Source organism: Adiantum capillus-veneris, chromosome 6, assembly GCF_014529385.1.
Source record: "Adiantum capillus-veneris isolate H3 chromosome 6, ASM1452938v2, whole genome shotgun sequence".
Taxonomy (NCBI): domain Eukaryota; kingdom Viridiplantae; phylum Streptophyta; class Polypodiopsida; order Polypodiales; family Pteridaceae; genus Adiantum; species Adiantum capillus-veneris.
Window position 1 is genome coordinate 94970533 of NC_140936.1, and position 27142 is coordinate 94997674.

At 45.2% G+C, this 27142-nt stretch overlaps 1 protein-coding gene across 2 annotated transcripts; it reads right to left on the reverse strand.

Annotated features, from left to right (window-relative positions):
* Positions 1-119: 119 nt before the first annotated feature.
* LOC147455915 (tetratricopeptide repeat domain-containing protein PYG7, chloroplastic-like) lies at positions 120-27094 on the reverse strand. 2 transcript variants are annotated; one of them, XM_086514542.1, is made up of 6 exons: positions 26898-27094; positions 26768-26824; positions 2500-2551; positions 1249-1550; positions 785-931; positions 120-584 (listed from the first exon to the last, which is right to left on the reverse strand). In XM_086514542.1, exons 1-6 carry the CDS (start codon positions 27018-27020, stop codon positions 309-311), a joined length of 957 nt encoding a protein of 318 aa, XP_086370668.1. In that variant the 5' UTR covers positions 27021-27094; the 3' UTR covers positions 120-308. The 2 variants fall into 2 exon arrangements, with proteins under 2 accessions (XP_086370668.1, XP_086370669.1); XM_086514543.1 differs by lacking the exon at positions 2500-2551 and having other exon boundaries at positions 1249-1572.
* Between the last annotated feature and the right edge of the window lie 48 nt (positions 27095-27142).

Consider the following 27142-nt stretch of genomic DNA (forward strand, 5'->3'; position numbering starts at 1 on the left):
TATAGGAACACATTTTAGGACTTGCTAATGGAATATTATGGTGTACCTTTCGACAAATAAAGCGGAGTAAACTAAAACTCCACCTTGGATAAAAACCAACTAGAACCTATTGAGAAAGATTGAAAAATAGAAAACTTTAAAATTGATTACACCTATTGATCACAACAGGACAAACTAGAACACAAGCTTGCCGATATTTTTCAGCTAAGCCCCACACGTGAAGAAAAGACTGTTTCAGGAATTTGGTGGTCAAAAATGCCCTCAGCTGAGAGGATCATGATACACAGGAAATGGCAAAAAGGTAAAGCTTAATCATATTTCATAGGGACGCCTTTAAGGCGTTCCACTCGCAACTTGAGCGCATCTCGATATTCCTTGGCCACAGCATTATTAGGATCAAAAAGGAGTGCTTGTTCATAGGCTTCCAAAGCCTTGGGAAGATTTTTTTTCTTCTCATAAGCACTCCCCAAATTGTTCCAAGCGACAACATAGCCTGGCTGAAGCTTAAGGGCTTTCCGATACTCTGCTATACCTCTGTCAATATTGTCGTCATTCACATAACTATACCCAAGGGCATTGTGTACCTGAATTTCAAAGGACAGATAATACTAAGTGCATATAAAAGACTGCCCACATGTTACACATCAAGTGACCAAAATCACTTCAACAAAGCATCTCATTTAGGGTTTCGGTTTAGGTTCAGGGTTATGGTTAGGGTTTAGGGTTTTTGGTTTTTAGAAAGATAGTCAGCAAGATACTAAACGGAAAATTAAAGACCTCTAACCTGAGCAAGATCCTGAGGATCTCCATCCCATTTGGCTATGGCTTGCTCTAGATATCTTGTTGCAAGAACATAAAACTTCTTGCGCAGCATAACAGCGCCAAGCTCGAAGTATTCCACAGGCAACGCTTCACCGCTCCTTACACGGTCCTGAAAAATACAATATCACTTACCTTGAATCAACAAATTAAAATCTGGCTTGCCTTGTTGATAGGCAAGAAAGAAGCAACCATGTTAATGAATCTAAGCATGCATAAATGTTTAGTCAAAAGATTTGGCAGATTGTTGAAAAATGCTTAATAATGATACATAAGACTGGAGCAAACAAAACGCTAAGAAAACCAGTCACATTACAATCAGTTGTGATCAAAAGCAATCCCACCAAGTGTTAATTACAAATATAGATGAGAAACTGTAATTAAAAGCAATCTCATCAGTGTCAATTACAAATACAGAGAGACAAATACCTGTAGATCTCTCGCTGCCGACTCCAGATCCCTCCTAATCAAAACCTGCTTGACAACAAAATAACTGGCTACTCCAACTAAGCCCAGGAGGGCTGCAAGATACAATATTTGGACACCAATGTCCAACCCAGCACCTATATCACCATAGATGTGATTTATTTGTTGATCAAAGACCTCTGCATGTGCAGAACCCGAGAAACACAGTACCACAGGGAAGTTTAATGATGCAGACAACAGAGCATCTGAGAACCAGCTCTGTGGTAGCTCCACCTTAACACTCCGACTCATCGACTTGACTTTTCCTGCATCAATATCCGTGCAGCCCTGTGAGAATGGGCAATCAAATAAGAATCCAAAGAAATATCTCTATAAAGCGTGCATAACATTATCAATTTATTTCCATCAAGGGCATCTACGCAGCACTGAACATGACCAATTTGATTACCAAAATGCAAGGTTGTCATACAGGGCATACACTGCACGCCAGACGATACGCACGTGGGAAAGCCCAAAGGCAGTGGTAAGAGTCTCATCTAGTTATAAGGTGCAGCACGAGCAAGTCCGATCGTAGCCAGCATTGCCAGCCCATGTCCCCACTGGCAAACCAGCACATCCAAAGTGACGCCTGTCTGTACCCATGTGATAGGCATGGGTAAAGTCAATGTCTTCTAGAAGATGCCCTATGATGTCAACAAATATGTCCCAAGATACCTCTCTCTAGCCTTACATTGTAAAAACATTTGAATCCAATGCAATCGTCCCCTCTCTTTCATTATAAATGGCCGTTGTGTCTATCCTCTTAATCTAACAGCTAGATCATTCAATTATGATTTGTTTCATACATTAGCTGACAATGGCACCATGAAAAATTAACCAACCCATAAAACAAAAATAAGAGAACTACTATGGAAGTCAATAGAGAAAGGGGAAACCCAACATAAAGGCTTAGCACAACATACAATTTAGCATCTTGAGGAATGCAAATAAAAAGTGCTGATCAAAGGTGATGGTAAGCTAGTTCAGGCACTCAGGGGTCAACAAACATAAAATGAAGGGCTGGTTTTTTCAAGGTTAAAAAATACATTATTGGAGCCTCTGAAAAGGGGAGAAATAGATCATTGGAGGAAGTATACCAATATCTGATCCTACCCTACTTTTTCTTTTTGTGTACACTGGCACAAATCGCATCAATACAATGCCTGTCTATAAACATTAAAATTAACACAGTAAAAAGCTGGTGTACTGACTTGCCTTCAAGATTTCTTACATTCCAGAAACCCATGCCATTTCTACTTGAATGCATCTGCCAAAAGATCCACAGAAGGCACTTACAAATGAAAACTCTAATATCATCATGTGAGAGGAAAAAGGAAATGGCAACACAATATGCGAGACTGAAAACAACATTTAGCCGAAACATCATGTACAAAATCGGTCTTCTTCCTACACAATTATAAGAATAATTATTACACAAGTCGCCCTTGAGTGCCACTGGATCCTGCTAGTAAGGTGAGTAAAAGGTTCGTTCTGAAAGAGGATTTCACAAATCAATGACGGGTTTGGTTTGCCTTCAGAATCGAAGAAAAACACGTGGCGCAGCAAACAATCTTCCATAAAGGAGATTCACACCTTTTCCAGCCGTCTCAATCAAAAATCATACAATCAGCACCTTCTGCTAGCATCTCGTCGAGTCAAATTACTGCAATAAAGATTCGCCCCTTTTTCAACTATCTCAATTGAATCATATAACCAGCCCCTTCTGCTATCATATATTCACATCGACTTACTGTCAGAGAGCGGAACCGAGGGAGGTTTGTGGGCGGGGGGGGGAGGGGTTGAGAGAGAGAGGCCTTGAGGAGTTTCCAGGGGATGATTTTTTCCGCAAGAGAGAGGCGGAGACACCAGAAACTCTCCTCCATCCCCAGCAGGAGAAATCTGACTCTACCTATCATGCTTTGGTTCCAACTTGGATCACCAAGGCAGATAGGATGGATAAGGATTTCTTCTTGCATTGTCAACAGCGACCCATTTGGAGAACTATACAGGCACTGAGGTATGATTCCAGTAATTTGCACACTTGACTCTGATGAGGCAGTTGCTATTGCCTCTCATTACTATGTACTGTTTATTGCTGATCCAGTCTCTAATTCTGTCGCTTCTGCCAGAGAGGAGGTTTGGTCCCAAGCTTACTATAGAGATATGTCATGTGTTATTGATGCCGTTCACTCTTTACCGAGGGGGTTGATAAAGCCGCTGATTACTATGATGCACTCTTTATTGCTGATCCAGTCTCTGATGCTGTCTCTTCTGCTAGAGAGGAGGTTTGTTCCCATGTACATCCTGTGGTTACTTCAGAGAAATGTGTTGTTGATGCCGTTCGCTCTTACTGAGATGTAGGATACAGTTTGTGGTATCGACAATGCTTCTTGGCTGGGAGAGGATGGCTTGACTAGGCAATTCTTCTTATAGCCTTGGGACTTGCAATGTATCCCGCTGTTGCATGGTTTGCAGCACGTCTTTGAAACTGGTGAGATGCCTGCGCCCATGTCAGCCGGTCCTATACCCCAAGGTGGTGATACCTCCTATCTTCGTCAGTGGAGGACTATCACACTCATATCCTCTATGTAAAAGATATTAACTTGCATGATTGTTTTACAGTTGCGACCTTTCTTGCTAGATCTCATACATGCATCACAGTCTACAGAAAGGATTTGTTTGGGACTGTTGTATCTTAGACAACATATTCACCTTTTATGAGGCGATCCCAGTGGGCGAGACAATCAGGCCAGCCACTTGCTATTGTCCTTGATATCCAAGTTGACGTGACAATTTTCTTGAATTTTACCCACGTCGCACGTGCTCCTCTGCATAACAACACAGTAGACCACCATGTCTATGCGGTTCCTTTCAAGTAAGATGCCGCCCTTTCGCACCTTGGAGTGTTCCATGAACCAACCTCCAAAGAAGGTGACGTCAAGCTGTTGTACAAACCCAAGGGCTCGATGGGTGTCCTGGTAGCCTGAAAACGTCTCAAACCTGACGGCCTGACCCCCTTCCTTGAACTCCTTCGTCTTCTTGCTCATCTGTTCACTGTCAGAAGCAGACAAGCTCTCCTGCTAGATGGCCTCCCATGCCTCCTAGACTTTTTCACAAATCTACTTTTCTTGCTTTTTTTGCTTTTTCTCCGCTTCTTCCGCCTCACTAGAACTTGAGGACGACGAACTATCGGAACTCTCTGAAGATGAAGAAAAATCTGAGTCATCCTCGAAACGAGCACGCTTTTTGGATTTGCTTGTCACCTCAAAAGTCGACTTCCGGCCCAAATAACTGGGGAGATCCGCAGATTTCCTCTTCTTCCGAGAGTGCTTCAAGCCTTTCATTATCTGGTTCATCTTCTTGTCCAGAGCTCTCTCCAGCTCTTTCTGCAAGTATAGTTTCCACTTTTCTGCGCTCCGCTTGTCTCTCAGCTTTCTTCTCGACCTGAGAGGAGAATCAATGGCCATGCCATCTCAAGTGAATCTAATTCATTGCGTATTTCACGTGTTTCACACATTTCGGGTTCTGGGAGTACTTCATTAATCTTTTCACACACGTATAAACGATGTTTGTACTTTGCTCTGGAAAACTATCCTGCCAAAAATTTGTCGAATTCTTCATTCTTTTCTTCAGTTCTGTAACAGACTTGGACACTCTAAGTCGAGGTTCTACCGCAACACCCCAAGAATTCACTTCAAAACAGTTCACATGAAAGGGCATGGGGACTGAACATGCTAATCTCCACCCAGCCATGCCCTATATAGGCCCTTGGCCTTCTAAATATAGGGACCCCCTTGACTGCATGTTCGTCTTGGCCCTTGGCCCGGACTAGTCCTACCCTTGTCCTGACATTACTCCCCCCTTGGAGAAGCGTTTTCGTCCGCGAAAACACAAGTGATGGTATCTTCATAAGAACACTAATGTTTTCTACCGTAACATCCCACATGGATCCAACGGTTCATTTGAGCGGAACCCAGTTCAGTAGGAGGTTCAATGAAACCAAGAATAACATCTTGATTTTCTACATTGTTGTCCATTTTGTAACCATCTGATGGTACCGGTTCCTATCCAAACATAGTGTGTAGACTCCATTTAGAACTCTCATGAGCATGGTAAACGAGTTTATCACAACATAGGTGTACCAAAAAGTGTACCTCTTGTCACTTTCCATGAAAGTAACTTGCTGACATAACTCATCAGCCAATTTTAAGTCCTTGACTTAGCCCTCTTCTTCATCATCAGTAAACAACCCCACCCTAACGAGTGTTTAAGGTTGAGAACCTGAGTTATACATGAAGAGACTACCTAGTCGCAACATGCGTTAACTGATAGTAAGTAAACTCCAAAAAGAGCAATAAATGCTTATGAAGCTAATGTACGCACTTTGCATATTCTTTAGCCCAAGATTACACTTTGTAATCTGTCGATCCCCTTGGATACTGACAGTACTGAGGTGTGTTTCCCCCACGGTTTACAAACAGTCTTCCCAGATGGCATGTAAACGGGAAATCACAATAGCGTATAACATTGTTGAGGAATCAACAATGTGTGGAATAACCATCGTGGTTAACTTAAAAAATCCACAAACACCCAAACCGAGCCATGACCTCTATTGGTGATTAGTAGATTTAAAGGTAATCTCATAGAGATAGTGCACATAAAGTGCAAAATGCTTCATAAGCAACAACTTGAGGAATATGCATGCCGTTCCAAATCAGCCTTTGCTAAACACTAGGGCCCATAACACCTAGTGTGCATGCATTTAGCAAAAAACATATCCGAACCTGTATTTCCATGGTAATTCTTGCCAATACTTATGGCAAATGTGATGCGCCTAGCACACATTAACAAGAATGTAAATAGTTCTGAAAAGAAACTAAATACTTTCATTTGCAATCTTTTGCAAGCTTTGCCTAAACGTCTGAACCATAATAGAAGGTGAAACAGTGATCACTTCTAGATACAAACAATGAAACTTTTTCGATTGCTATATATATAAACAACCATCTGTAATGTTGTTTAGCAATACTTGTACCGTAACAAGTCATTCTAAGTATTCGACAATTTCTGGCTACAAAATTGCTCCTGATACGTCGTGCTAAAAATGGTCTAGAAAACAGATGTGACCAGCACTTAGGGACTTTGTCGTGACACATATTTGAAATAGGGGGCGTCAGTGTCAGTCCCAGAGACTCATATTCGCCACATGTGGAATATGTCTCAACTAAGGATGTCTGAAAAAGAACATCCTACAAGTACAAGATGTACTTGTGTGTGGAGGTAGCTCTAAACACTTTACGACAAGAGTGGGAGGGACCCTCATTCATTGCTCCACACTGGCTAAACCGAACTCCTTGAGTTCCTAGACCATGTTGTATCCCATGTGACAACATGTGCCAAATTGAACCCTACAAGTAGGTTTGTAACAGCATAAGGCAGAAAGATAGATTGGATACTTGGCCAAAAATACTCGGTGCCGACATGTCCTTGGCATGACTCTGTAACATTCAAGCGTACTTGTACATCTTGAAAAACCAAGCAAAGCATACTAAAAATGGAATAACACCAAATCAATAGATGCATACCTGAAGATTTGAACGTAATGTTCACTTACCCATATTCAAATGGAGAGGAGCACATCTCCTACCTGAAAAAAAACAAACAGCATTGCACTGGGAACCATGGGTGTTGCCCTTGCAATCCAACCCCTTTGGTTAAAATCTACATAGTCAAACCCTTAGGTAAGACCCTTTGTAGAAACTGCTCAACTAACAGGTAACAGTGACCAACATAGTTAACCGTGCACGTAATGATGGAAATCAACTTAAAAAGTTGAATTTGTCCGCTACCGTGTGGTAGATTGCAGAATTCTTTCCTTGAAAGTCTAACTGGGAGAAATCAAACTGTGATCCGCAATGCAAATCAAACTGTGATCCTTAATGCCTAGGGGGTGATGTAACAATCACCCGCCGGGTCTTACCCCAAAAAGTATATCCATAGACACGCCGTAGTGCTATAGAGAGAGCAAGAGATCCACACAAGTGAGATGTCTAGCTCTTATGGACAGCCATGATGTCTCAATTGATTGCTGCATCTGTACTTCCGTGTAGAGATCAACTGTTGTGAGTTGAAGATTTATCAAAAACTCAACGTGAGTGTCGCACTGAAAACATGTAGTGCAAAAATGACACTATAAACATCCGTAATGACATGACTCTTGCTTGTCCATTAACGTCGATGTGTACTTCCCTAGATAGATTTGTTCAATCTTGAAAACAATCACCCAAGGAATGCCAATAGTTGGGTCTTACCCTTGTCATGAAATCGGATCTTAGCCTGTTTGGCTCATAGGCCTGATGCAAAATAGTGTTCAATCGACGAACCGATGAAGACTAATTTGAGTAGCATCGTAGCCACGTGCTAGCTCTGAGTGAGAGCACCTTGGCCCAAGCTGGCTCACGAGCAGAATATGTATCAAAAGATTCTTAGAAGAGTTTCATTATTCGTGAAAGAAATAAGAAGAAGAGAGAAAAGAAGAGCATGTTGGGCTGAGGAACTTTCCTTAAATTTGTAGAGTGTGTGCCCAGAATGTGTGCTCTTAGACATCTTATGCCTCAATTGCAGCTTATCCTAAAAGCATTCCACAATCTGTCTGTAGAACACTCTCATCAAGAGAGGCAACAGAAAAACATAAAACTCATTCCGACCCATCTATCTTGTAGGGGGTGTCATTGTATGAGGATGACTTGAAAGGGGCACCTTGCCGGTGAATTTAGACGAAATTTTAGGTTCTTTTTAGTGTTGTTGAGTGTTGATAGCAACCAACAATCCATCCGTACTCTGTCCTTGACAGAGTTGCGAGTGTGTTAACGGAAGCGTAATGCAGGAAGCGGCAGAATTGAATTCCCGTCACGAGTATGCCTTGCATAAAGAATGGTAAGCCCTTGAGCAGAGTGATGGCCTCAATCGTGAGAACCAAAACTGTAAGTACCTTGCACAAGTTAGACTGCTAGGGATCCTATGAGCTGATATCCCCTATTTTGCCAATTCCCTGAAGCCGGGCTTCCAATAAAATTGCCAAAGCACTTTGCTTGGCACAATGACAGTAGTTGCCAAGTAAAGTGTAAACAGGAAGAAACAGGAAAAACTTAAACTTGGCTAACCTGGTCGTTGTTGCTGCAACCAGTTATCATGAAAGTTGGGAGAAAAACGCATTTCAAAACGGCCCATAACCATATCTGCACAGACGCCCTCGTATGTCCTCCGTCTGGTACATAAGGCCATAACCTGCAAAATTGAATCCACCTGCAAACACCGTGCCTATTCCTTCCCCATTGTGTATGCTGATAGCATATGCCAAACGTGGCCAGCTTCAATGAAAGATGTAGAAATTGAAGCCTTGCTTCATAGAACTCTGTCTGGCCGCGTTGCCGACAATTGCTATTGACGACAGCTATCATAGCAAAGAGAGACGACCTTGTTGTTTATGCACAAAAAATCGACCGTGTCGAATTGTAACTGTAAGTTAAAATTAGTATAACACGCACAAGTTATGCATCTCCAACCTGCCTGGTGCTATGAATGATATCCGTGATCATCCATTCCATTGCATACGAGAGTTGATCAAGCACATGCTCAATAACTACTCTACTTCATGTTGGTAAGGGCCTTGCCGAAGGAGAGCCGCTCCTATGTCGCGGAAGACCCAAGTCGAGCAACACATCTAGTTGTTTGCATCGAAAGATGCTTGCGGAGGATCATAAACCTGGTTGATTATATTGATGGCAGACATCCTGCGTGAACTTCTATCCGAGTCGTGCTGACCAACATCGTGAAATAATAATTAAAGCTTTGTCCTTGCCGTAATCTCCTTGTCAGGATTGCTCCATGCTGGAAGACATGGCCTTTATCTGCCGCGATCTCGACATCGTTCGTTGAAATCGGAGAGTCTTGTTATGTTTGGTCGAGTGGTAAGGACGTGTCTAATTTCACAGCAGACCGACAAGGAAGACAGTGCTCGTGGCGGTCCCTGAATCCTTGCCGCCATTGCTTTTGCTCTCGAAAGCTTTCAGCCACGAGGGCAATCCTTGATTGAAGTGAAATCATTGATGATTTTGGGACAAAAACACCATGGGAAATTTCTTTCCAAAGATACGGAAGCACTTTGCCTCGCTTCCTCTCTATGGTGCTAGGCATGCCGTGCAACCATGGCTCCTTTGACAAAGCTCGTGATGAGCATGTTTGGCACAACATGCATACTTTGGAAAAAGCAACCTTTGCCTTTATTCGAGGGTTGCAAGCATCCTGGCAAACCGGACTGCCTGACAGCATGCCGTTGCGGGTGGCACGCAGACATGCCTGCCATGAAAGCTGTGTAGCGATACATGCCGTGCATGTATTTCCTTGACAGACACTGATAAGAGATGCATGCCTTGTGTTGGCCATGCATGCGAGAGAAAAGCCTCTGCTGCCTATGGGAACCACTGCTGCTGCAGCAATGTCAGGCATGGCCGACTGCGCGCAAGGAGATTGGCGAGGGAGGGAGGCTATGCTTGGCTTCCTTGCTGTGACACGATCCCATCCCTGGCCCAGCGCGATCCCAGCCCTACCGTTTTCGTCAGCTTCGATGCAGGTCGACCCCGACCGGTTCCCGAGTATAAGGGTTCGTTCCCGCGTCAATTTTCTGCAGGTCGACTTCGACCTCCTGAGGGTAAGGGCTCATGCCCACGTTGTTTGGCCTGTCGAGGCTCCCACTCCCTTGCAAACAGTCGCTCCCACAGCCGTGTGCCGGTGTCGACTTCGTCCTCCTGGGCTGCGTATCTTCAAGAGGCCATGCCCACGGCTTCTATTGCGTTCCAATACTGCTGAGAGAGAGAGAGAGAGAGTTTTTGAAAGAGAGGGAGAAAGAGAGAGATCCACGCTTGAGAGAGAGAGAGCTCCATGCCTTCTCCTCCGCCATGGCTCCACCTTCCCCCTTTCTCTCCACCTTGCTCTGATACCAGTGAAAGGGCATGGGGACTGAACATGCTAATCTCCACCCAACCATGCCCTATATAGACCCTTGGCCTTCTAAATATAGGGACCCCCTTGACTGCATGTCCGTCTTGGCCCTTGGCCCGGACTGGTCCTACCCTTGTCCTGACATCACAATTGATTCGACACTGGCCCACGACGAAGTTCCGTGCCTAGAGATGTTGGCCCCAACGACTCGCGCACCTTTTGGTATTTCTTTTTGTATTAATCTCTTCCTCATGTGTCTTGTTCAAACGGTAGGGAGTCTTACTGACAGGCTGTGCCCCCTCCATAAGCTCGATGGCCGCTCAGGTGGGAGACGGGGTGGAAGATCATCCTGCAAAAAGAGATGCTTAAACTTGGTAAACAAATCTGAATACTTAGCTGGAGCTTGAATGCTCTGGGAAACTGGAGCAGCATAGATGAATGCCGCTTGTGCTCCTCGTCGTAATTCATGCTTTACCTGCACATGAGAAATGAGAGGCAAAGAATGCAGACCCTCCTCAGTACGAATGATGATGGGGGAGTCAGTCTTTGCATTTAATGTAAGAGTGTTGGCCTCCCAATCAATGAGAGGGTTATGCTCACGAAACCATCTAATGCCCAAAAGCATATCACATCCTGAAAGAGGAGACACGAGAAATATTCTACGGAAAGCAGCTTGCTGAACTGTAAACAACACATCAAGGCACTCTTTCGTGATGAGAGAGTCCACACCGGGAGCAAAGCCGGAAACCTCGAGAGGAGATTTCTGACTAACCTCTAGGCGGGCTCTCTCAACAAGAGAGGCACTAATCACATCATGCATACTGCCTAGATCAAACAATATGATAAAACGCTAACCCTTTACATGATCATAATACTTCATGAGAGACTCATCAATGTGTGTGTCACAGACATCAGAAGATTCAGCTTGGTTCATTAATGTGCTTGTGGTTGTTGTGGGTGCCTTTGGTTCTTTAGGTGGGGCTGTCTTAGGACAAGCCTTCTTAATGTGACCCTTGACGTGACATTGATAACATCTACCTTCCTTAGCATAAATCACTTGTTCTTCAGCCGTGATGTATCCTCCTATAATTCCTTGTGCAGCTTTTTCATCCGGGGTTAGCTTAGGTTTTACAGGTGCTTTAGCTTTACCTTAGATTCATTTTGAGAGTTCTTTTCCGAAGAATTAGAGGAAGATGGGCTAGAAGAGTTACCATTCTTACCATTCGGCGGGTTCTGAGAAGTCTGAGAGGTTCCTTGAGACGTCTTGTTCTCCTTAGGCTTTCCCTTGTGCTGCTTCATCTCTTGTGCGAGAGCAATCGCTACCGGCTTGTTGAGATCAATTGGATCAAGTGTCTCCACATCAAACTTGATATACTCATCCAATCCATAAAGGAATGCCTCCTTGCGCTCCGCATCCGATTTGCGTAATTGAGTGCCGAGCTGCAAAACACGATTAGAGAAAGACATAATTGGTATACCATTTGGCTTTAGACCGCGCCAATCGTCCTTAGTCGTGCGAGGTACTGAGGTGGCATAAACCGCGCCTTGAGCTTGTCTTGGAAATCAACCCAACTGAAGAAAAGGAGTGTGAATTCGTCGGCTTCCTCTAGGTGCGCGGCCAACTGTGGCTCTTGCCATACGTGGTACCAATTTGTGGCATCACCGGCAAGGTACATGGCTGCCGTCAAAACTTTGCTATTTCCTGTCTTCTTAGTTGTCGCAAAATAAGCATTAAAAAGATTGATGCAACCAAGAATGAATAACCATGGCATCCATCTAACCATCATACTTACTGAAAGTCAACTTCTCTGTGACTGGGTTGTTGCAGTCTGAATCTCGGCTTGCGCCACTTGAGGAACTACCAACATCTTTGGCTGGCTCAGACTTCAAGGCGAGAACATGTCGTACAAACTCTTGCATGCATTGTTCACTCTGTCCCGCATGCTCTGCCTGTCGTTCTTCAGCCGCCAAGCGCGCTTGATCAAGCTCACGTTCAAAGGTGTCTTATCTGAGTTGGCGTTCACGCTCCAAGACTTCCTGTCGTTCTGCTTTTCTTTCCCGTTGTGCCATCGCAACACGATTCATTTCTTGTTGTTGTGCCATCATCTCCATCATTGACTTAACCATCGCCTCCATAGGATTTGGTACAACTCGTGGCGTAGATGGGGTAGGGGGAGGGTCGGGAAAATGTCACGAGGACGTGGCAATTGCTAACCTTAGTTGTTGGTTTCTTTCCAATGATTTTTGTTTTATTTTTGAGACCCTCTTTTTGAAGTTGCAAATGGTCGGACATTGTATGGCCAGTGTGAACGGTAGTTTCACCCGCAGACGGGAAGTTGGTCGGCACTGGAATTCATGTAGTAAGAGGATGTCTAGGCTCAGTGCAAGATTATGTAGGTCCCCCCGTCGCACTTAGCAAGTTGGTGGCTACTAGGAAGTGAACTCAATAAAGGCATAAAGTCAAGGTGGGATCACCAACAGAAAGTATCCGACAGTTGGGCCACATTGCAGTTTTGGATGCGGTCCCAATGAGGATAAATGGTCAGATGACCAATGGAAGCCCAACGGAAGCATCTCCTAAAAATTAGGGAACTGCAATTTTAGGCCGTGAAATGTGTTCGCGTCATTACCTTCGGTATGACCAGGGGAACATTATATTACTCTGCTGCAAAGTCAACTGATACACCAATTGAGAGATGTTTAAGCAAGAAGCCCAATGCGGGGAAATTGTATGTATGAGTGCCAAGTGGCACTTTTTGGTCAATTTACCAAGTCTGGGAGTACAGAACTCGTAACTCACTTTTTGGAGCAGTTTTGGAGGCTAATAACTGTGATTTTCAGCCATTTCTCTCCATTTTTGAGCTCCCATAACTTTATCTAAGACCAAGGAGCTCATTTTCAGCAAAGGAAGGCATCAGATGCGTGTTTACAGGGCTGTTTTGCTGCGTTTTCAGCGATACGCAGGTTTTGGCAGCCATGGAAACCTTTTCCTTTTTACATCTATTTGTTCACAAATGCATTGCAGGTCAAGGGCAACAGAGGAGGCGCTCGATTTATGCTGGGGGGATGCTTCATTGAGAACCTGTCATCACAGGTTAAGAGCTATGGAGTGCTTTCTTTCCCTCTCATGTACAGTGTGGTGCTAGAAGTGATGCCCTGCACGCTACACACTGCTCTCTCTCTCCCCTAGGTGCAGTTCTATGATGCCCCACAAGAGGGCACTTCATTTGACTGATGTACAGTTGTGTGGGTTCATGCTTTTGTGTTGAGGCAAGAGCCTCCTTGAGCAGGAACAGGTGTAGCTAGCTGCTACTCCGAAGCAGGCACCGGTGAGGGTCATAACCTCACCGTACAGGTGCAAATTCAGCGTTGTGTATGCGCAGAAAATTGACTGTTTTTCAGCCATATGGACGCCAGAACCATTGGAAATAGTGCCCCACTAGCAGAGGACAGTTAGGGGACTGTTTGGGGCTGAAAACAGGGCAAAAACCAGTAAATACAGCGAGCTGAATTTACTGTTTTTGGGCAGGAATCAGAGGGTTTACGCTAGTGCAAGTGAGATCCAGCAGGGAATTGCTTTCGCGCAAGTTTTGGGGCTGTTATGCTGCCGAAATTTGGCCAAATCATGTAGTATCTAGTGTGATACAGGTAAAGGATTCCCAGGACCTTACTTTGTAATTTTCCCTCTCAAAGAATAAAGAAATACCGAAAGGGGCGCCAATTTTGGTGCCTACAGGTTGTCGGCGTCTGCTCGGGGCATTCTAGCTTCCGAGCCGTGTGTGTTTCAAGTGTTAATTCCCGTCGCAAGTTTCCTTTGCAAAGTGCTCTCTGTGTGTGTTTAAAATAAAAAATCTCAGGTGAAAGCCAAAGCCCACCGCCCCATGGGCCAGTTTCAAGGTTCCATCGCAAGGACATCAATCACTTTTTCCTCAAAGAGTGAGCCTCGGTTGTTTTGGGTAAAGACACAGAGTACAAGAACTTGGAATTACACTATGGCTGACAGGACAGATGACACCAGGGAAGAGGATTCCTCTTCACAGGATAGATAGGAAATTCTGCATGTTCGCCCTGTCAAAAAGTGGTCAAATTAGGGCTGATTTTCTGCTGCGTTTTAGGGTTTGCAAGTATGAACCAAGATGAGATAGGGAGATGTCTCACGGTGGTAGATTGGCCACTAGATCTCCTGCGGGAGTGATGTGGGTCTGCTAGGTGACACGCTGCTTGCCGATTCTTTGAGGCGATTGCTTGGATTCTTTGACGCATCGGTAAATCATCTTGAAATTTGAGCTTACTTGGTGGTGGGTGGTACGTCACATGGTGGTGGGTGGTACGTCACAAGTTGTGGAATTATGCTCGTTTGCAGAGGCAAGAGCCTTTTGCACACGTAAAAGTTTAGGGACAGGTTGCAAAGATGCTACTTGGTGAAGTTCAAGAACTATCCACCTATGAATGCAAAGTGGATGGAAAAGCATTTTGTTTTGTTTTCGGAGTCGGGTAGGGCACGAGCCGCCGCTCCCCTCATACACCAAAAAAGTATACAAGAAGAACGACCAGGACTATGCACCCAGAAACAGAAGGCAGACGCTTTTGTCACTAGTTTCCTCTGGACTACGAGATTTCAGAATTATCTACACTCTTAGGGCCATGACTAATCCCTTGAGAGACCCACTCGCCACTTGGATTTGGGCGTGACAACGACCAAGTACCTCCGTTCAAAGGCCCAGGTACTGCGGGACTTGCTTCGGTCTTCCCTTTGGAGTTGCCTCCTCTAGTTAACGTATTGCTCACCTCACTAAACTGCCTTTGAAACCCGACGGTTTTCCCCTAGGAAATGACATACCCGCTTGGAAGGGCGTTGGCTCACAGGTGGCATCCGCTGAGGTTGGTGATGTCTCCCTTTTGCATCTCCCAACTCCTTTTAGGTGAAGTTGACCCCCCCGGGGGGGAATGGCACTTGGGTGCTCTTGTAGCTCATCTGGCTTCGCTTGGGGAGAATTACGTCATTTCCCCCGGAAGGGATCGGATTCAAAATAACAGCATAGGAAGGGGAGCATTATCTCCCCATCTGCCTATGCAAAGCACCCAAATACCGGGGTACAACTTCACCGAGGAACTTCGCCACAGGCACGTGCCCTGCGGTTTCGTCCCTCGAGTGCGGATCACGGCGTACCCAGAAGGGCAACCGCTTCCCGCGAGACTCCCCACCAAGGAGGATAACAGTCCTTTTTTCAGGGTCCAACGAAGGGTCGAGTGAGTTGAAGGTGGAGTTTGAATCGGTTTAGCCATCTCCCCCTAGATTCATCTACCGCCGAACAACTCGTCAGCAAATGCCAAAGCGAACGACCCTCTAACTGGGAGCACAGCGTGCAAATGCTGTGTCCGCGCATGTAACTATCAGCCAGTTTAAGCCCCCCTACTCTCGCGAGAGACAACATTCTCTCCTCCTTTCTATTCACTATACTGCTCCTATTGAGCTGCAGCAGGTATCCACGTGTTTGTTCATAGCCGGCCTCCTTATAGGGCTCCAACGCCAGGCACAAATGCCTCTCGTCCCACTTGTCCCATGCGTGGTAGCGGACTAAGCTAAAGTCAGCCACTGGGATATACTTATTCATCCAATTCTCCGTTCTTGTCGTCCAAGTCCACTTCTTGAACGCTTGGTTCTTAGGCTTCTTGTTTACCAAGGAGCCTATCCAAGTAGATGAAACCGAGCGGTACTTGTCGAAAGCCCTTGCTCATTGTCCCCCACAAAAGGCAAGTACGGGTGGTATGTTGAACTCGTGATGGAGAGTTGCCGTCCCTACAGAGGTTGACCTTGCTCCCTTTCCAAGTAACATTCGCATCCCGGTGGCGACGAGGCGCTGTAGAGAGTGAAGGACACGCTAGTCGTGGGCCCCCATAATTTCCGCGCCATAACAAATCACTGGATACACGCACGCCTTAAAAACAGTCAGTCGAGACCAAATAGGGATGGCTTGGTTCGCCAGTAGGTGCTGACATGCGAAGAGACTTTTCCTCCCCTTGTCCGCTCGCTCTTTAACGATGCGTTCAATGGAAAAGGTCGAGTCTACGTCGATGCCAAGGTACTTGTACGTTTCACCTACCTCAACCATCTCACCACCCAAAATAAAGATCCTCATAGAGAGATCTTGCAGGTCGCCGTGGAACACCGTGACCATGCATTTGTCAATTCCAAAAGTCATGCCCCAAGTCTTTGCCCATTCACTTACCTTGTCAAGGCTCGTTTGTAGGCTTTCAGCATGACCTGTCAGAGTCACCAAATCTATTGCAGCTTTACCTAGAGGCCTTTGGGTTACAGCCTACGTATGCCCCAACCCAACGTTTACAAAGGAGGGGTAATGATAGAGCTAGCACATCAAATGTACTCATGGATTCAGTGCAATAGCAATGTACAGTTTGACAAAAGTATGAAGATCTCATTAAGTCATTTGTACACATGTTTTGACAGTCTTTCTTGAGGATACATGCGATGATAAAAGAGTGCTAACAACACAAGATCATCAGTGGCATGTATTTATGGCACGCAATCGAGGACATTTGCGATTTTAAGAGGGTGGTATGTCACGAAGACGTGGCAATTGCTAACCTTAGTTGTTGGTTTCTTTCCAATGTGTTTTGTTTTATTTTTGAGACCCTCTTTTTGAAGTTGCAAATGGTCGGACATTGTATGGCCAATGTGAACGGTAGTTTCACCCACAGACGGGAAGTTGGTCGGCACTGGAATTCGTGTAGTAAGAGGATGTTTAGGCTCAGTGCAAGATCATGTAGGTCCGCTCGTAGCAATTAGCAAGTTGGTGGATACTAGGAAGTGAACTCAATAAAGACATAAAGTCAAGGTGGGATCACCAACAGAAAGTATCCGATAGTTGGGTCACATTGCACTTTTGGATGCGGTCCCAATGAGGATAAATGGTCAGATGACCAATGGAAGCCCAACGGAAGCATCTCCTAAAAATTAGGGAACTGCTATTTTGGGCCGTGAAATGTGTTCGCGTCATTACCTTCGGTATGACCACGGGAACATTTTATTACTCTGCTGCAAAGTCAAATGATGCACCGGTTGAGAGATTTTTAAGCCGGAAGCCCAATGCGGGAAAATTGCATGTATGAGTGCCAAGTGGCACTTTTTGGTCAATTTACCAAGTCTGGGAGTACAGAACTCGTAACTCACTTTTTGGAGCAGTTTTGGAGGCTAATAACTGTGATTTTCAGCCATTTCTCTCCATTTTTGAGCTTCCCATAACTTTATCTAAGACCAAGGAGCTCATTTTCAGCATAGGAAGGCATTAGATGCGTGTTTACAGGGCTGTTTTGTTGCGTTTTCAGCGATACGCAGGTTTTGGCAGCCATGGAAACCTTTTCCTTTTTACATCTATTTGTTCACAGATGCATTGCAGGTCAAGGGCAACAGAGGAGGCGCTCGATTTATGTTGGGGAGATGCTTCATTGAGAACCTGTCATCACAGGTTAAGAGCTATGGAGTGCTTTCTTTCCCTCTCATGTACAGTGTGGTGCTAGAAGTGATGCCCTGCACGCTACACACTGCTCTCTCTCTCCCCTAGGTGCAGTTCTGTGATGCCCCACAAGAGGGCACTTCATTTGACTGATGTACAGTTGTGTGGGTTCATGCTTTTGTGTTGAGGCAAGAGCCTCCTTGAGCAAGAACAGGTGTAGCTAGCTGCTACTCCAAAGCAGGCACCGGTGAGGGTCATAACCTCACCGTACAGGTGCAAATTCAGCGCTGTGTATGCGCAGAAAATTGACTGTCTTTCAGCCATATGGACGCCAGAACCGTTGGAAATAGTGCCCCACTAGCAGAGGACAGTTAGGGGACTGTTTGGGGCTGAAAACAGGGCAAAAACCAGTAAATACAGCGAGCTGAATTTACTGTTTTTGGGTAGGAATCAGAGGGTTTACGCTAGTGCAAGTGAGATCCAGCAGGGGAATTGCTTTCGCGCAAGTTTTGGGGTTGTTATGCTGCCGAAATGTGGCCAAATCAGGTAGTATCTAGTGTGATACAGGTAAAGGATTCCCAGGACCTTACTTTGTAATTTTCCCTCTCAAAGAATAAAGAAATACCGAAAGGGGCGCCAATTTTGGGGCCTACAGGTTGTCGGCGTCTGCTTGGGGCATTCTAGCTTCCGAGCCGTGTGTTTATTCAAGTGTTAATTCCCGTCACAGGTTTCCTTCGCATGTTCTCTCTGTGTGTGTTTAAAGTAAAGAATTTCGGGTGAAAGCCAACGCCTACCACCCTACAGGCCGGTTTCAAAAAACCTCCTGGTGGGGAAAACTCTTCTTCGATACTCCCATGCTCACCACCTCCATGCGAAGTATCCATTCCGCTTCGGGTGATGACCATGCACTGTGATCTTTGGTTCTTAAGTTCACGATGAACTTGGGTTCTTGTGGGTCTTGGGTTCTTGGGTTCTCGAGGGTCTTGAGTTCTTGAGGTTCTTGGGGGTCTTGAGGTTCTTGAGGTTCTTCTTTCGCTTGCAATCTGTGTTAGAGAAGGATCTTCTCTTCACCCGAGTTCTGCTCTTTTCCGCGGGCGCACCCCTTGGCGGCCTTGCGCTCACACCAAGGTTGCTTTTTCCCACCTTACGTCGATTGGCCGGCCGCTAAGTGCACGGTCCGCTCTCAATGAGTGAAAAGAGGCACAAGGGGAGGCTGGACAAGCCCTTCTTTCTTGGGTTTCCTGTCACTCTTCAAAAACACGATTAGGAATCGACATGCCCAAGAGGTCTTGGGTTACGTGCGATCGCAACAAGCAAAAAAAAACTTGTGGTTCTTTCCTTGAGTGATACAGAATACTGCCAAAGCTCTGATACCAATGTAAGGTGCAGCGGAATGAATGATGAACTTTGCTCAAGATGAGTGCTCCGAACTGTGCTCAAGGTTCCTTTTACTTAAGGATAAACCTTCCGTTCTTTATGAGAGAGTGCACGTGATCACAAACAAAGTGAATGGACACTGTGCGCGAAGGTGCATGAGACTGAGATATAGAGAGAGAAGAGAATACGACACCAGAGACGATGTAAAACCCTCCTCCAAGGGCCCCACTCTCGATGGCGAGAGTGGTCTACTATCGATTGCACAATCTGGTACAATGACTGACGCAAATTTAATGGCTATGTCGAGGCCGACTGTGGTACCGACGATGACGAGACTATGGCTGGAAAACTGAATGCTTGGTGAATCTGCAAGAGGGTCGAAGTTGACGGGCTGATCTGCTACTGTTTTGCTTGCTAAATTGTTCGCTGAAAACGCTGCTTGCTACTGCCTAAAAACGTTGTCTATGGCTGAAACAAAACGCTGGATTGGGCTGTTTGTAGGCGCTGTTGGAGCTGCTTGAAAACGCTGCTACACTGCACTTTCTAGCTGAGAAAGCCTTGCTGCAAATGCTGGATTGCTGCTGTAAAACGCTGCAAAGGCTGGCTGAAAAACGCTAGACAGCAGGGGAACCAAAACGCTAACTGAAGAGGCTTTTTGTTGCTGAATTCGCTGGCTGAAAACACTGATTGGAATCGCCAAGGCAGGGCTGAATTTGCTGATGAAGCTTGGTGAAAAAAGCCAGCCACGGGGGGGGGGGGGGGGGGGGGGGGGGGGGGGGGAGAGGGGCCCTTCTGCCAATTAGCCTAATCCTAGGTTTGCTTATATATAACTTTAGCAAATTTGCCCTACCCAGTTCCCAACAAAAAGTCACTTAAAATAATAAATGAAAAATGTCAAAAATAGGGAAAATAGGTTTAATGTACGGGAAAATTCCCCTGATGGATTCTGATGGTAATGCTGATAATCATGTTGTGTGCAACCGGAGGATATGCATCTAATCTAAGTGACTGGTCATGCACGGTCTGCGAACAGACTCACAAAAGTGCCATATCACTTCCTATTCTAGACTGACTTGACTGAACTGAACCCTGGTCATGTTGTAGCTTGTCCACGGACACATAGGGTTGGATGTGTCACGTGACATTGCGAGAGATTCTAGAGCTCTTTTCTACCCGCCTCTTCATTTAAGAAGATCTCGTTCAAAGAGCAGATTGAGAGGTTTACCTTGGGTCTTCCTACAGAGATCCGAGATCACTGCTTAGAACAAAAGTCAGCTTCCATTCAGGAGTTGATGAGTCATGCGAAATGGGGTTTTGCCATTCACTCTGGCAGTTTAACCTACCCCACAGATGAACTCATGACGCAAAGGGCCAAATAGACTTCAAAAAATGAAAGTAGAAAGAGGAAGCGCAACCCAGAAAGGAAAGAAAAGGATGCACGACCCAAACTCACTCCCCAAAAGAGGGCTCTCTACATCAAGGAGGGGAAGTGCTTTGGATGCGGGTAAACTGGGCATATCTTTGCGAAGTGCCCTAAAAAGGCACAGAAACTTGCATAGTTACCAGGAACGGGAAATCGGAACGGGAACGCGGAACAAAATGCCATTCCCTGTTACGGGTACTCACGTTTGAAACACCGAACGGGGATTCGGAACGGGAACTTGGAATGGGAACGGGGAACGGAGACCTGAAAACGGCAATTCCCTGTTACTATGACAGAAAGAACAGAACGACAAGGAACGTGGACGAAAAGGCAAGATGAAAACAGGACTGGTTCCAGATTTCATGGGTACCGATCCCAGCACGATGGACGAGAGTACAGAACTTTGCCGAGCTTGGGGCAAAGTAAAAGACCAAGAAGCCCTGATCTTCTTTGATGGAGGAGCCAAGGCCAACTTCATTTCACCAGAATTGGCGGCGCGGCTCAGATCACTCCCAATCGGATCGGACCACTTGCAGAGGCAGTTCTAGCGGCACCCGACAGGGACGTAGCCATTACACCTGTCATTGGCAAACTTCGGTTGCATTGTCAGGGGTATTTGGGGCATGAGGACTTTTACATAATGCCTTTGGAAGGTTGTGATGTCCTCTTGGGAATTCCCTGGTACCACAAGAACAACGCCGTGGTCCACTATCCGACGAGGAAAGCGACTTTGACCACAGAGAAGGGTAGAACCATTGTACTCGATGTAAAACTCCCTATTGTATCGGCTTCGGCCATTTCAAAATTAATGAAATCCAGTCTGTTTGTTTACTCGATCTTTTTGAAAGAGTTGAATGATGAGGATAGGACAAATATGTCTGAACTTGATAAAGAACCCCAAGATTTTCTCCACACTCATGCCGATTGCTCCTCAGAGAGCCTGCCGCGAGTTACCACCCGCTCGTCCTAAAGATCATACCATTGATCTGATACCTAGAAGCACACTACCGACCCGGCCACCTTACCGTGTGAGCCGAGCCCAGAACGAAGAAATTATGAACCAAGTGAAAGACCTCTTGGAAAAGGGTCTTGTCCAACCTAGTACTTCACCATACTGCTCTCCAGTGTTGTTGGTTTTGAAGAAAGACGGATCTTGGAGAATGTGTATCGATGATAGAGCTCTCAACAAAATCACCATCAAGAACAGATTTCTGATTCCTAGAATCGATGATATACTTGACCGACTTCAAGGATCCTCGTGCTTTAGCAGGATTGACTTGAAAAGTGGATATCATCAAATCCGAATAGCGCCAGGAGACATCTACAAGACAGCCTTTCGGATGACTTTTGGGTTATTTGAGTTTTTGGTGATGCCTTTTGGCCTAACCAATGCTCTTGCGACATTTAACCGGATAATGGACAGGATTTTTCGAGAGTACAGACTATTCGTTGGCACTTTCTTTGACGACAACATTGTTTTCTCCAAGGATGAGGCAGAACATAGAGTACATCTGCTTCAAGTCTTTCAGGCATTACGAGATCACAAGTTGGTGATTAATGCAAAGAAAAGTGAATTTTTTCTACCAGAGATACACTTTTTGGGACAGGAGTGCAGATGGATCCGGCCAAGATAGAGACTATCCGTGATTGGCCTGATTTGAAGAATGTCCATGAAGTTAGAAGCTTCTTGCGATTGTGTTCGTACTACAGGCGGTTCATTAGAAAGTTTGTAGAGGTTGCTTCCCCTTTGCATATTTTGATACAAAAAGGAGTGCCTTTCTCGTGCGGACCCACAGAGGTGACTGCCTTTCAGACATTGAAAGAGAAATTGACTACGGGACCAATTTTGACTTTGCCGGACTTGCAGAAGTCATTTGAAGTATATTGTGATGCTTGTGGTCGTAGTCTGAGTGCGGTCTTAATGGAAGAAGGCCATGTCATTGCTTACGAGAGCTGATTGTTCTCAAGACCGAAATTGACGACACAGATTTATGAGAAAGACTTTTGGCGGTTATCCATGCTCTTACTCAGTGGCGGCATTACCTGCTCGGAGCGGATTTTACTGTCTTTACAGACAATCAGAGTTTACGCTACTTCTTGTCACAGAAGCAGCTATCAGAAAAGCAGATGCGGTGGGCGAACATCTTGTCACAGTTTCACTTCCAGATTGTCCATGTGCAGGGACAGAAGAATTTGGTGGCACATGCTTTGTCTCGGAAGCCGTTGTTTCTGGCTATTTCCGCGATATATCATAGGAGCTTCGAGGATATGGTCGATCAGTATGCCACAAATACAAATTTTGCAGACATTTTCACACGGATACGGGATGGAGAGACAGTAGTGGGATATTCCATTCGCGATGGCTACTTGATGAGGAAAACCATGTTGTGCGTTACACAGCCGTTGAGGGAAAAGGTTATGACCGAATGCCACTGTCCACCTTTTTCGGGTCACCGCGGCATTGCTATCACCTTGACAGGTGTAGAGAGATACTTCTTTTGGCCGAGACTCAAGAAGAATGTGGACGAGTTTGTGCGCAGTTGCTTGGTATGCCAGAAAGTCAAGTTTGACAAGCATAAAGCACAAAGATTATTTGAGATTATTGAAGGTGTTGCGAAGATTCCACCCTTCCTAAGCACAAAAGATAAGATTTTTGAAGCCGATGAGTACACGCACGACTTGGACACAGCTTTTGCCAAGGTCCGCGAGGATTTGCAGAAATCTCAAGAAAGACAGAAAAAGGCAACAGATCGCCATCGTCGCGATTTGAAATTGAAGGAGAATGATTGGGTGCTCTTATCTTTTGAGAAGGCACGCCTGAGAAAGAAGAAGGGAAAGGAGAGGCTTTTTCCAAAGCTTAGTATGCGATACTATGGACCTTTCCAGATCTCTGAAAAGATCAATGATGTCTCCTTCCGACTGAAACTGCCTGACACTTGGAGGATTCACAACGCATTTGATGTGAGTCTCTTGAAACCTTTTAAAGATGATGTGCCTAAAGGCGGGGAGCCTGATGAGCAATCCGAAGTGGAAGAAAACGAGGAGATCCTTGTTCTTGAATAGAGATTGGCACATAAGGACAGAAAGAATAAGGGTAAAGTGAGAAAGCGGTTCTTAGTTAAATTCAAGAACTATCCTGCATTGGATGCGAAGTGGATGGAGGAGGAAGACCTAGCAGATACTCCTTAGATTTTGAACCTTTACCTTGAAGCTTTTGGTTTAGCATAGTCTATCCCACATGGAACCCAGAATTCAGCTTGGCCGGAGATCTGGTGCAGTGGGTTTGCACAAGAGGGGAGTTACTCCGCTCCTTTGTCAACAAATGCCTCGATTTTTGAATACTAGTCACTGATGTCTCTTTGAGCTTCAGGGATACTGAGAGCCGACACTATTCTGTTGTATTGACTTTATGAAATGGAATTCCGAAAAATATGAAACTGACTTGTTCTTGACTTGTTTAAGTGCAGGAACTGATAGACAAATTGACTGCAGCATTTTGGTCTGAATGATCTCGATAGACATGGTTGCACTAGGGATTAGTCAATCGGGCATCTATGAGGTCCTAAGTGGATCTAGATGCGATTGCTAATTGCATTGCCGATAAATCATAGTCTGAGATCCGAATGAATGTTGAATGTGATTTGTCATGTGATGTCCTGTGATGTCTAGTGATGTCCTGTGATGTGACTGTCGATTGGTACATGTGCTAGATGTGTGTTCCTAGCGCATCGAAACTAACAGTCAGTGTCTGCTAAGACAGTTTATGGCTTCTGTCTGTTTTGCAGGCGTAATCGAGGGCAATTACAATGCTTTCAAGGGGAGGGTATGTCACAAACTGGTGACGTGGCTACCCCTAGGCATGGATAGTCCCCACATGGGCAGCCCCAAAAAAGGGACCTCTGCTGGCAGCTGCTCCCGGAAATGCGGATGCTGAATGCTGACGTGGCAAGCACTGTACGCACAGACTGGAAAACGCGGACAGGCTTACACATCGCATCCCATAAATCGCAGCGCTTTTTGCGGTAGATTCTACGGCAGTCCTGGCGCAGATTTTGACCTTGCTTTTGTTTACGCAAATTGCTTTGGGGGGGGGGGAGAGAGAGAGAGAGAGAGAGAGAGAGAGAGAAATGAAATGAAATGAAATGTTATATTAACGTCTTCAAAAGGCCAGAATGACCTATGAGACCAAACTGATACAAAAGTGGTGAATCTGTTACAATGTTTGGGTACCTTAGTACTAAAGTACTAAGCGTGAAAAGTGTGAAAGTGTGAAAATAAATGTGAAAAACTAAATACAAAGTATTAAATAAACTTCTTAGGAGAATTCTAGGTGTCTGGCTAGAATGCTTCTAATCCTTTGTTGTAGAGAGAGAGAGAGAGAGAGAGCTTTACTTTTTTTTTTCTTAAGGCTATGCTTTATTCTCTCAAGAGGGAGCTAGTGAGAGAGGAACATCACTTTGTTTGGTAGAAGACTCTTGATGGTGCTATACGCCTTGATTACTATTCAGCGTCAAATAATCATGTTGATATCTTCACCAAACCTCTGCCACAATGACCTTATCTCTTCAAGCCAGCTCCCTTAAATTAGTTCCCCGACCAAGAGTTGAGAGAACGTGAGTTTCATCTTCTGTCCGCTGGTGGCTCTAGTATCTCCAAGGAGCAGATTAGGGAGTGGGCCGTTTTATGGCTGTGCTCGGCCGTATTTGAAGTAGACATACCTTTCCCAGTAATACAAGCCATGTATGAGCCCACACGATAGGCTGGCATGAGGCTGTACCCCTATTCCTAGGTCACATGGGGATTAGTCTCAATTTTATGAGTTTGGGCCATATTCTTATTTTATGGCTGATGTGGCATTTATTTTCCCACGGCATCCCCCCAGTTATGGATCGTGGGGTATTTTTGGTATTTTTGGGGTGGGTCATGCATGTAGTTGAGGTCCACATAGGGAGTTGGAGTTGGAGGGACCTCTACCCCCCTTGTTTTCATACAATTCATGCAACTCATAGCTAGTGATATGAGTCAGACACTCTCCCCTCTCTCTAGTGTTAGGGATCTAGCAACATTTGGCAGATCTCGGTCGCATCACCACTCTAGCATTTTCTCTCCTGTGATCTCTCTTTCACTCTCTAGCGCTATTGTTTCTCGTGGGTGTTTACGCAGTTTGCAGGTTTGAACAAAGAACTGCTCTAGATTTTGTTCCATTGCAACGACGGGCTGCCTATACAGTTGAAGGCTGATTTGTCAGAGCTCTCGCCCTAGATTGGAGATCTGGTGGCTGCCCATGATCGAGAGGAGTTGTGCTTGCAATTGCACACTTGATTGTCATCCCGTTCACCTTTTTCGCTGTACCTTTGACAACTCCATCATCTCTCTAAATGTGGACTGTCCTGTGAATAGAGCGGTGTCTGGGCATACATAATGCTCCTCAAAATAGTGAGTGTCTAAAAACCCAAGCTTCAAATTGCTTGTTATTGTCTGCATAGTTACAAAGAAAAGGAGGATAAAAATCAGGATCTTGGGCAGTAGAGATGGCTTCTTTGAATGAGGCATCCATGTCACTACCATTGCGACCTTGCGATGAATTTTTTGAATATCCAAAAGTGGCTTCAGCCTTCAATCTCAAGAGATTGTGCTGCACTCAATGCACCCCAACTACAATCTTGTGTTAATAGTGTTATGTCTTTTTTTCAACGCTTAAGGCATCCATGCCACTATGAGTTACAACCGTGCAATGATTTTTGAATATCCAAAGGTGGTGTCAGCCTTCAATCCCAAGAGATTGTGCGATGCTCATCATCGATGCACCCCAACTATGCTCATCATCGATGCACCCCAACTACGATCTGGTGTTTGCTTTTTTTCCACACTTGAAGGGTAAACTCTATCACAAACAACAGACCTCCATATCATTGTCTTGAGAAGAGTCTCAAGGATGAATTGAGAGCACACAATCTAAACAGGAGAAAATAATGACGTGTGATATTCTATCAGATACAAGATTAAATAACACAGGCATCACAGGTTCAGCTTATAAACTTGAATGAATCATTGAGCTGATGGTGATTGGAACTGGAAACAGAAACCGAGATGTTGGAACCACAACAATTCAACAGAAAATATTTTTCATGGTCTCTCATTGTCATTCATAAAAATCTCCTCCGCAAGTGTAGTCAGATGTTCTGGTCATGAAAATGTTCTCACTCACCTCTACTGGTGGAGCACTTCCTGTTCGGTCACATTGCCGCGCACCATTGGCAGATCCCTATGCCAGAAAAAAGGCAAATTAAACGCAACGAAGCATGCCAACATCATGAGACAACGCAGGACATACTCACAGAACTCGAGCGGGGCAGAAACGAGACGTGCATAGAGGCGAAGGAGCATGCTATCTCGGAGGAGTGGCAAGTGCTCGAAAACGAGGAAACCGAAGCACGCGACAGCATGCAGGCATTCGCCATAGCTAGAAGCTCCTCGCTCACTCCAGCTTGGCTACCCACAGCGACCCGATTTTTTTCTCGCCAATGAGAAGAGATGTCCTTATTTTGTATTTCTATCCAGATTCATAAATTTATGAAGAGAT